This window comes from Nymphaea colorata, chromosome 8 (genome assembly GCF_008831285.2).
Source record: "Nymphaea colorata isolate Beijing-Zhang1983 chromosome 8, ASM883128v2, whole genome shotgun sequence".
Classification (NCBI taxonomy): Eukaryota; Viridiplantae; Streptophyta; class Magnoliopsida; order Nymphaeales; family Nymphaeaceae; genus Nymphaea; species Nymphaea colorata.
Window position 1 is genome coordinate 20027033 of NC_045145.1, and position 10484 is coordinate 20037516.

Below are 10484 nucleotides of genomic sequence, written 5' to 3' on the forward strand. Positions count from 1 at the left end.
TTTCTTTTGGACTGTACTGAAGATGACCTGACATACAAAACTTACGATAAAATACGGCCAGTCAGCGTCGCTGATTTCATTCCGTGAATTTATTAGGGAACTAAAGATGCTCAGGTACGATGTTCCGTTGGTTTTCCTCTGGTTTTACTTGCTCATAGTTTCTTTGTTTGATTGCCATGACTAGTCTGCGGTGGGGAGGTGGCTGCACCATACAATATCCATTCAAACACCAATAAAAAAATCCATAATATCTGTATCTGGTTTAACACACAACATATATGGTCCTTATGTACTTGCCTTGATTCAAATTCGTAACTTGCAGTGAGTTGATGGTTGGAAGTGATTTATCCATGGTACCGAAATCTTAAATTTTAGATTCAGGATAGCATGTAGAAGTGAAGTGATTTGTTCATGGTATGCTATGTGTCTATTGTTTTGTTACCTGGTACCTCAATTACATTGTTGCAATAGCATAGCTGGTTGGGCTGGTGGCATCTAGTTCAATTCCGATGTATGCTTTATCAGAAAGAACATGTTACCAAATTGATGGTGCACGTCCTTTCCTGGTCTCAATGCATTCTTGGATATCCTGAAAGCAGCGAGCTTCCACTGGATGGCTTTTGCTCACCTAGTCATTGTTGAAGATTTCTTTTCACTGTTTAATTTCTTAAATCATTGTATATGGGCACCTTTTCAATATAGCCCAATAAGGTTCAGCAATGGGTTCATTTTTTTAATTTGAAGGCCCAATAGGACTCAAAACGTGTTTTTACAGGAAATTTTACAAAAAGACAGTTTTTTAATAACTGGTTTACCATGCCTAATCAAAGCAACTAAATGTAAAATATATTTTGGTTCTTTTTCTTACGGTTGAGGAAATACACATTTATCTCATTGTCTACATATACATTACTGTGTTTCCCCATATCGAAATACATACATGAGCTGTCTAATGTAACTTGCCAGTGGTTAACTCCGGTCTCATTCTTCCTTACTCATTGTCTACGTTCCCCCCTCACCCGGGTCCCAACCCTCACCCGGGCAACCTCCATCCCAAAGAAAAGAAGAAGCTCGACCTTCAGGTTCAGTCCCACTCAAGCTTGGGCATCTGACTGGCCCGGCCCAATATTCAAAAACCGGGCCTGAGTTTGGCCCGAGTTGGAAAACCGAAGCTCGAGCCCGGGCCTGGACCCGACCTGGCCCGATGTTCAAAAACCAAATACCGGGCCTGAGTTTGGCCCGACTTGGAAAACCCGAGCTCAAGCCCGGCCTGGACCCGACCTGATTAAATTGAAAAATTTATTTTTAATATAAAATAATATATAAATATAATTAATTATAAAAAGTAAATCTAATGACAATTATTAAAGTAAACAGATAAGTCCCCATGCATTGAAGCGTAAACTTTGAAATAAAAAAGAAAAATAATATAATATCGATAAAAATAAGAAAAGCAATTCTAGTGACAAACATTCAAGTAAATATCAATATAAAATAAGCGTTTTTAATTATGGCTTAATTGCCTCCATAGTTGTGTAAATCATGTTCAACACACATGTACATGCATAAGTGATACTGCAAGATGAAACAAATTATATCTATAATCAAACAATCATATTTAAAACAACTTAACGTGGGTCCATGGCTAGATTAATAATAAATCTATCCTAGCAATATCTTCTCCCTCAAAAGTATTGACCTGTCCTCGTCCATTGTTCTGTGTTGGCCATTTTTTCCAAGAAAAAATGCAGAAAAAAACCTAGAGCATCTTCTCTTGCCTTGAATTTTGGCAACTCCCCATGAACACTCCCTCTTTGATCCCTAATCTCCAGAGTATAGTAAGTTCTACTCATTACATGTAGTGGGTATCCTGACACGATCGCCACGAAATATGCTCCAATTATGAAGTAAGAAGAAGTTCTTAAAACCCTTCGCTCGTCCTCATTGTATCTGTTTTTTTCTCCACTTTTGCGATGTGTTTGAAACACAGCTGAAGGGTGCGGTGGCCGAGGTCATCGGAGAGATCGGCGGGCCACTTTCGTTGATCAGCAGGCGATTTGCAAAGATCGGAAGGGCACTTGCAGGTGGGTTTCGGCAGCAGAGGAGCTCCACCGGATCGCTTCAATGGGAGGGATGGTGGAGCAACCGGAGACTGAGAGACTATCGGGACATTTGATTTTCAGGTGGGTTTCGGCAGCAGAGGAGCTCCACCGGATCGCATCAATGGGAGGGATGGTGGAGCAACCGGAGACTGAGAGACTATCGGGACGTTTGATTTTCAGGATAACAAATCCAGGCGATCCAACCCGGTCTTGATCAAGCCGCGATATATATATATATATATATATATACAGGTAGCCGTGGTTGTCAATGTGTTGAGTATCAACTTACCATATCTCCCACGAATAAAAGGACTTCAAATTAAAATCTAGCGTCAGATCTACGGCGCACCGCCGTCCATTGCGAAACCTCTAATTAGGTTCAAGATTAGCCCAACTAAAAACAAAATATCAAGCTAACATTTTAACGAAAACAAAATATTCATGACAAGAAAAAAGGAAATAGAAGTCCATAATGCATTCAAATTATTACCATAATTCAAAGCAACTTCACAAACGGATACATCAGAATGTTGCCATGGGATTGGATAACATGAAAGAGTATTCTATTCTAGCTGGGACCAGAAGTTCGTGTGGCCCTTTATTCATACACTCGAGACAAACTGATTAAGTCCATACAGGAAGTTGCATGCTCAATGAAGTTTTTTCCTTCCAGAAAGATAGGCGTGAGAAACGGGAGTGGGCTTGGGCGAGGAGTAGAGAGGGAAGTAGAAAGGGTAAATCTCGTAGCGCACGTAGCATCCATTGGACAGCACCCTGCAGCCTTGCTGATCCTTGCACGAACTGCCATTGTCCTGGAAGTAGGTGTACGCATCCGCCAGGCAGCTCGCACATTGCGCCGTCGGTAAGTCTCCGGTGCACTGAGCCAGCCCGTAGAGCTCATTGAACGGCGACAGCTTCACCTTGTCACGGCCGAGCCCGCCGCTATTGGGCTTCAGAGCTTGGCCCCTCACGGAGTCCATGACGCCCTTTAGCTTCCGCTCGAACATGGCCGTGTCCGTTACGGTGTTGACGTTCCAGTAAAGGATAACGGCACCGGAGTCGGACTTGCCGAAGAAGTTCTCCGTGTCGTAGCGTAGGAAGCAGAAGTCGTACCAGACACGAGCGTCCGCTTGGTTGGAGCACTGGGTCCGCAGTAGGTTGGCTGCATCTTTTCCGCATTGGATGCAGTCATTGAGGCTAACGTCGCCTCTGCACTGCAGCAGGCCATAGACGGCGGAGGAACCGCTGCCGGAGGTGGCAGCGCTATAACCTCCATGTTGGGCTATCTGGAAAAGAAGCATCCGTTCAACATCAAGGATGCTTGCCGAATAATTTTTACCAGTGTCAAAGCATCTGGTTCCGAGGAGGTCGCTCGCGGAGGCAATGGGGACGAGGAAGGCGAACAGAAAAGGAAGGAAGTAACCCATCTCTCTTGTGTTTAGGATGAGATGCTACTGCAATGGCCTTCACTTAGCAAAAGTATCTATTTATAGGCCACGAGCAGGAAAATGATGGAATAAGATTGCAGCTAGCAGCTCCTCAATTACAATATGAAGAAGGCAGAACGAAACAGCCGATGGATTATAGCGCTTGGATTTCGTAGACCAATGGTTTGCATGAAAGCTGCATGCAGCCGTAATTAATTCGGCCGCCTCTTCTTTAGATTCATGCGAAGAGTTTATCCAAATAGTCGCATTTGACGGCTTGTTGGCATGCCATGGACTATTCAACATCAAGAAGCACAATGGGCGGGTGGGAACCACATGATGCTATGGTTTTTGACTGCTCTTGCTAACTAGAGAACTAGTTATTCGTCGGTGGGCCAGATCTACGCGTTTTAGTTCTCTCTTTTCTTGACCACTGCATCCGCCGTGTTCAAAGACGCCGGCCGATGCAATTCCAGCCCTTCGATCTTTCTTGTAGATCGGCTGGTTTGCTGGTCCGATCCATTTTTAGTGATTGTGATGTTGAATTTGCGGAGCCATGAACTCCATTGTTATGACAAATGAACTCTCAACCTTTATAAATACGTGACTCCTTTCGCCATCTTGCAAACATCATCGACAGCTTGAGTTAGTCGTCTACTCAAGGGGAAGAAACTATGAAGCTCTCTTTGCCATCTCTTCTCCTCTTCGTACTGATCAATGTTGTGTTCCTCCTACAACTGGGCTCATGCTATGATCCCATAGGCTCCTCATGCGACACTGGTAGCTGGACTCCTTCTCAGTCTGCCATCAACCGTGTTTTCTCGCAGCTGGTGGCCAAGGCCCCCAACAACAACTTCGCTACCGCGAGCTACGGCAGCGGCTCTTCAGCCGTGTACGGTCTCCTCCAGTGCCGCGGCGACGTCCCCTCCTCAGTTTGTGCACAATGCGCTAGGGATGCCGCTGCGCAGGCAAAGGCTCTCTGCGGAACCATGGGCCAGGCCAAGGTCTGGTTCGATTTCTGCTACATTCGCTACGATACCACCAACTTCTTCGGCCAAATCGACACAGGCTACTCCGTGGTCTACGTCAATGGCGACAGCCTGCCCGACGCTAAACTCTTCCGGAAGAAGGAGGAAAACTTGATGAGGAAGGTGAGCTCCATGGCCGTGGTTCCGGGCGGCCGTGCCATCGGCACTGCACAGACCCAGTACAACTCAACGGTGACCATCTACGGCTTGGCCCAGTGCACCAGGGACTTGGAGCCTGTTTTGTGTGCCAAGTGCCTGGGCACGGCTATCTCCAACTTCCCCACGTGCTGTGACGGGAGGCAAGGAGGCCAGGTGAGCTATGGCAGCTGCGTTGCACGTTACGAGATCTACCCGTTCTACTACCCTTTGATCGGCAACTCTGCCTCTTCTTCTTATTCTACCACCGATCACTTGAAGAGTGGCCGAGTCGTTCGCTATGATCCTTGATGCTACTTCCTCGTCGCGCGGCTTTTTGTGTATTACCTTCATCGTACTACAAGCTCTCTCTACCTCTTCCTCTCTCTCTGCGCCTTTGGTTGATGGATCATGGCGCTTGTGCTGTCTGGGTTCCGAATCATGGAGCTTATTTTAATAAAGTGACGAGAAAGGTTCTCGTGTTATTGTATTTTGTTTCCTTTCTGGTGCGCAGTTGTCATTATGATGGTAGTGACTTACTTTTGTGCTTTAATAATGAAAATTCGAAGTTGGGCAGATCGAGTACCTTGTAATTTCTTAAAGTTTGTGCAATATATCACACTTCTTTTATGAAACTTTCGGCTTTTGAAAAGATTTGGAAAACAATAAGAATCCATGTGTATGGTTTCATAACCAGTAAATTCACTGTCGTTCCGTTGTTTTTCTTATGTGGAGGCAAACTTTTCTTTTTTTATACAAGTCGATCGTTCGATGAATGCAAAAATGAAATTTTCTTGGCGAACTCTTGTTTCGTCACTTGTGCTCACATTGGAATCCCATCTAAATATGCCCACATAAAACCTGCTCTCACGAAGCATGCATGGTACGTTGCTGGTATGAACTAATATTCCTTGTCGTGGGTGATTATATTTATACAACAACCTGATTTTTCTACTTATTTATATAAATCCTTCTCGCTTTCCATTTTCCTTTTCAGAAAAAGAAAGGAATCTGCCAACTACGTACACGCCTACCGGTCGGGAAGAGACAGAACGTCTCCATCCCAATGACGTGCCAAGCTGCAGCGTGAATGGATAATGTGTGGGTCCGCTGAAAAGAAATATTTTGGATTTACTACTGATCAATGGGTTCCGACCGGTTGTCTTACTTTTGTTTTTTTCCTAAATTTAGGTTTAGCAACGGGTATGAAGAGTAAATGCTAACTCAATCCACGTTTTCAGAGCTTATACATAACCAAAACCATTGAAGAACACTGTTAATTTAAATATACGTCTTACACAAGGCGGCCGGCCTCTTTTGGTTCCAAGTTTTAGAAGAAAAGTTCCAAGTAAATGAGCAGTCGAACTCTCCATGCTCATAGACGAGCATAGTCCAGTTTGTAGATTGGATCGACCCCCTGGAACGGTAGGTCCATTTTCAACATCTATCTCCAACTTGAGGTTCCTCATGAATCCACGACTACTTTATAAGTCTTTATCAGCTTTGGAATATTTTATTATATACTGAGCGTTCTCGTTTCTTGTAGTCTTTTTTCATCTGTATCGATCTGCTATGGAATATCTTAATTTGCCTGTAAAGATACCGAAGGTTGAAGATGACTCCGTGGTTGTGTGGAACGGTGACTCACAGCACCCGGCAAACCCGATGAAACAGGAGGCACTTAGACATACATCAGCTAATATTTTGAGAGACTTGAAGAAAAAAAAATGGCTAATTATACAGTTACCTTTTTAACTGATGCCTTTTGGTTCACATTCAATGTTGTAATCTTTCCATTTTCAGCATCACAGCGCAGCTAATGGACCTGTTATCACGAGAACTCAGAGAGGAACCCCGTTGATTTTATTCATGGCACAATCCAACGGGGAAGCTATATCTCGTCTCAACTTTCCATGATCAGACGGCAACCCCGTTGATCCATTCCCAATGTGGAAGGGAGGAACCAGTAACCATTCACCTCTCTCGTGTCCAGCGTCAGATGCAAACATGGGCAGGCGAGCCCTTGCACATCAACCGGAAAATGGTGTGATATATTAACTTCGCTCAACAGCATCTCTGTTACAGTATGAATAACAGAAAAAAATAGACGAGTCAAAGTAGTGTGCAGGCATTCGTAGTCACAGGAATAGTGACAGCTTAGATGTGGATTTTCATGGCAGCCACTGCTTTGCCTCATTAAGAGTGAGAGTGACCCATCAGATGAGGTCCACCAGGCCATGTCTATCCTTGAGATATTCTATGTCCATGGCGCCACTCCAATCATTCGATTTTTTCCACCAACTTCAACAAATGCAAAGTGGGGAACTGGGGCCGATATATATCTAAATGGCGTGGCTCACCTTTGTGGGGAGGGAGGCTGTGAAGCACCAACATATAATCAATCAATGATGGCGCCAGAAGTCTTTTTGTTAAGGGGCATTACTAAAAAATATTGAATATTATATGGATATATAAGCACATAACTATTAGACATACATGTAAAGATAAACACCAGCCAATAATGCAGGTCGTTTACTGCATATAACCTGCCTCAGATAACACGAACACATGATTTTCAACGCCAAAACCACATGATTTCAACATCAGTAGTGTGAAGGCCCCGAGGTTTGGCGACTGGGGCCAACAATCAGGACAAGAAGCGAAGACTTGCTGGGCTTTACCTTAACATCAAGTCATGATCGGCTACTGCTTCCGCGTGCAGACTTTTGCACTACTTCAAAGTTGAAACGTAGCTGTTGAGGTGGAGGCGCAAGATGGTGCACCTATCCCATTTGACTCCCTTACTTAGGGATGTAGCATAGTTGGCCAGGCCATGACACATTAACAAGCATATTTGATTCCCATGAATGCTACCCACATGACCGAGTTGAGTGTAAAGGCTGAGGGGTGTCCTATAATTTTCATGCTTTATCTCTCATAGCAAACATCTTCCTTCAAGTTAAATTAGTTAATTTATTCAAATGCAAGTGTCCATCTTTCTTCTTAATCAATCTTTCTTCCTAATCAATGTTATCTGTATCGCATGATACGAACTCGTAATGTGCAATACGTACTTTATAAGTTTACAATAGGACATTGATTAATGATAATCATAATATATTATTTGTTATAAACTTGTAATCTAACCTAAAACACTAGAAAATTTAAACTTTAAAGTTGTGACAGATGTTTATTATGTTATTTTGAATTTGTTATTTGTCATTTCTAAATGTGTTGTTAATATATTATGGTTAGTGAATGATGTGATGAGTTTTTTTATATAAAACACATTTTATTTATTTATTTTTTGTTTTTTTCCTTATTGTACCAGTTTGTTATCTATTTTTTCTAATTTTTTAAAATTTTTATGAATTAAAAAAATAATTTAAGGTATGTTACGCTACGTTTATGATACAATGTATAGATCAGCTCTATCAATACACATTACAATGTGCTTTTTATAACGTTGTTCCCAACCCATTCAAAATGAAATGGGCAGATTGACCCATATACCCACTAAGAGCAAGAAGTCACTTTGGTAATTTCCCGTCTCTTTTACTTTTTTTTTTATAATTTTCATTTTGGTCTTCACAAAAAGTTTTCGTTTTCTGTGTAAACTAGATGTATTTTCGTCATAACCTGGTGCACTAAAGTTTAGTGCACCATTATAACGCGCAAGGTTTGTCAAATGGAGCCTCCTTATATTGTCCAATCAAGCTTTAGGTACGTGGTCGGCCCGTAACTTATGGCTGCACCAAGGTTCCGTCCATAATCCGAAATCTGTCACATAGACTATACCTGCATATTAAAATGTTTAATTAATAACGTTTACCGATAATGCTCGTCCCACTCTGCAAAGTTAGTGCAACTGGACCTACATGATGTGCTTGCAATTAAAATGTTTAGTATAACCAGGCCATTTAATGTGCCACTAGTACATTGGAAAAGATAAAAGTAGTACAGAGGTGGTTCTGACCTTCCCTCCCCACGTCGGACTCAATTAAGATGCACGATCAAACCGCCTTTAGCAGCCGGGCAAAAGATTTAGAAGCCAATGGTGGTTCCGAGTTTAAAAGGTTGGCGGAAAAGTATAATCTTATTGTGTGTTCTCATCAGTATTGCCTAACTTTATAGAACAAGCGCAAGCTACAAATTGAAGAAGAAACTGCACAACTGAAGACTGAAGTTATGATTTATCAGACCCAGAAGTTCACGTCGCCAAGTGCCTAATTTTTAACTTATCTCGGTTTGGACCTTTTGATAGAGAAATAGAACTAATCGTACGCAAGTTTTACAACCAAAAGACATATGCGCACTAATAGTATTATTTTCAATCTAAAGAAACCAGAATTAATATTCCAGCCAAACTAGTTTTCGGATCACAACAGAAGCCCACGGTTTTGAACGTGTAAGCATCTTTATCAAATATGATCGAAAGGGCCGGCTGTGGCTGGACGATGCATTTTGCTCCCTCATTGTAACACTCCTAGAAGTTTAGTCTCGTATCGAACATTGTGACGAATCTTCAAGGAATCAAGGGTTTATAAAGGGGGACATTGATGAGAAGATTGTTCTGGTTCCTAGCATTTTTAGGATTGAAACCGAAACTGCTAAGAGGTGGGTTGGGATCCGTCGAACCAGGAGCCCGAGCCCGAGAGTGGGTCGGGTTGTTATACTCACCTTCTGTTTCCTTTAGTGCATATTTCTTCCATGCACCACGTTCATGTGCGCAGCTTTCTATCGGGAAGGATGGTGGGAGCAACCCGTAACAGCGACCCCAAAGAATGAGAGAGATGGGGTGAAGAAAGTTGGACCCTTATGAACAACTTTGTTCACCTATTTTGTGGATAGAACGGAAATGAAATCCTCGCCATATAATTTTGTTGGCCTTGATGACTAAGCATTTATCCATGTAACGGGGGTATTTAGTATTTAATAAATAAATGGATGGACGGATATAGAGATCGAAGTTGTGGTATTTGGATGGTGGAAAATAGTTAGATGAAGGAAAGGAAAGAGTATTATCTATTGTTTTTTGATAGGAGGAAGCCAAAATGGGAAAATTTGGAAAGGAAGCAAGACTCAAGTGTATTTCTATACTTTTTTTTCTGTTACAAAGCTAAACTTCCGTAAAAACCATTCTTAAATTACTTGGCTATTCAACTATGGCGAGAAGTAACTTCACATATGTGTGCATTCTTAAATAAATGGGTTAATCAACTATGGCCAGTGCAGGGTGCCGGCTTGATGTGTGACCTCCTTACTCCTCCCATCCTTGTGTTTGGTAAGAGGAAATAACGACACTGTATGGGTAATTTGGCAAAAGAGACATTCTATTCTATAAGTGTCTTATGAGTTTGCCCCAAATATTGTAGCGGAGTTATAAAATAAATAATTTTAGTGTATGTTAAGCATACCTCAATTTTTGAATCAAATTCATGGGACAACCACAAAGTGTCTTTTTTGCCGACTGACCTCTTAGAGTGCACTCTTTATATTGAACATAATTGTCTCTACCTTAGCATTGTAAGTTGGATTAAAATCGAATGGTTGGTTGACAAAACATTGTCTCCTCTTGTTTCCCACATATTTTAATGTCAACATGGTCGGTCCCGCTTTAATGGGTTGGTATAAACTTAACCCAAACTGAACCGGACTAAGTCCAAACTTCACACGAGAGCAGGACGGCAGACAAAGAAGTAGGTTCAGATCTACGGGACTGGCACAGCTGCAGACCAAGATATCTAACTTACGAAGAAAATTTATCAAACCATTCACGAGTACTACTTCAA

General features: G+C 42.2%; 2 protein-coding genes across 2 annotated transcripts; one reads left to right on the top strand and one right to left on the bottom strand.

Moving 5' to 3' along the window:
• Nucleotides 1-2544: 2544 nt before the first annotated feature.
• LOC116259171 (cysteine-rich repeat secretory protein 55-like) lies at nucleotides 2545-3557 on the bottom strand. Its single transcript, XM_031636845.1, has one exon. It carries the CDS (start codon nucleotides 3527-3529, stop codon nucleotides 2753-2755), a length of 777 nt encoding a protein of 258 aa, XP_031492705.1. The 5' UTR covers nucleotides 3530-3557; the 3' UTR covers nucleotides 2545-2752.
• Nucleotides 3558-4159: 602 nt separating this feature from the next.
• Nucleotides 4160-5308, top strand: LOC116259074 (cysteine-rich repeat secretory protein 55-like). Its single transcript, XM_031636687.2, has one exon. The coding sequence runs from the start codon at nucleotides 4204-4206 to the stop codon at nucleotides 5002-5004; it is 801 nt and encodes a 266-aa protein (XP_031492547.1). The 5' UTR covers nucleotides 4160-4203; the 3' UTR covers nucleotides 5005-5308.
• The last annotated feature ends 5176 nt before the right edge of the window (nucleotides 5309-10484 follow it).

Bases quoted from the DNA above. Each gene is read 5' to 3' on its own strand.
- LOC116259074 (XM_031636687.2), top strand. From the start codon at position 4,204: ATGAAGCTCTCTTTGCCATCTCTTCTCCTCTTCGTACTGATCAATGTT.
- LOC116259171 (XM_031636845.1), bottom strand. From the start codon at position 3,529: ATGGGTTACTTCCTTCCTTTTCTGTTCGCCTTCCTCGTCCCCATTGCC.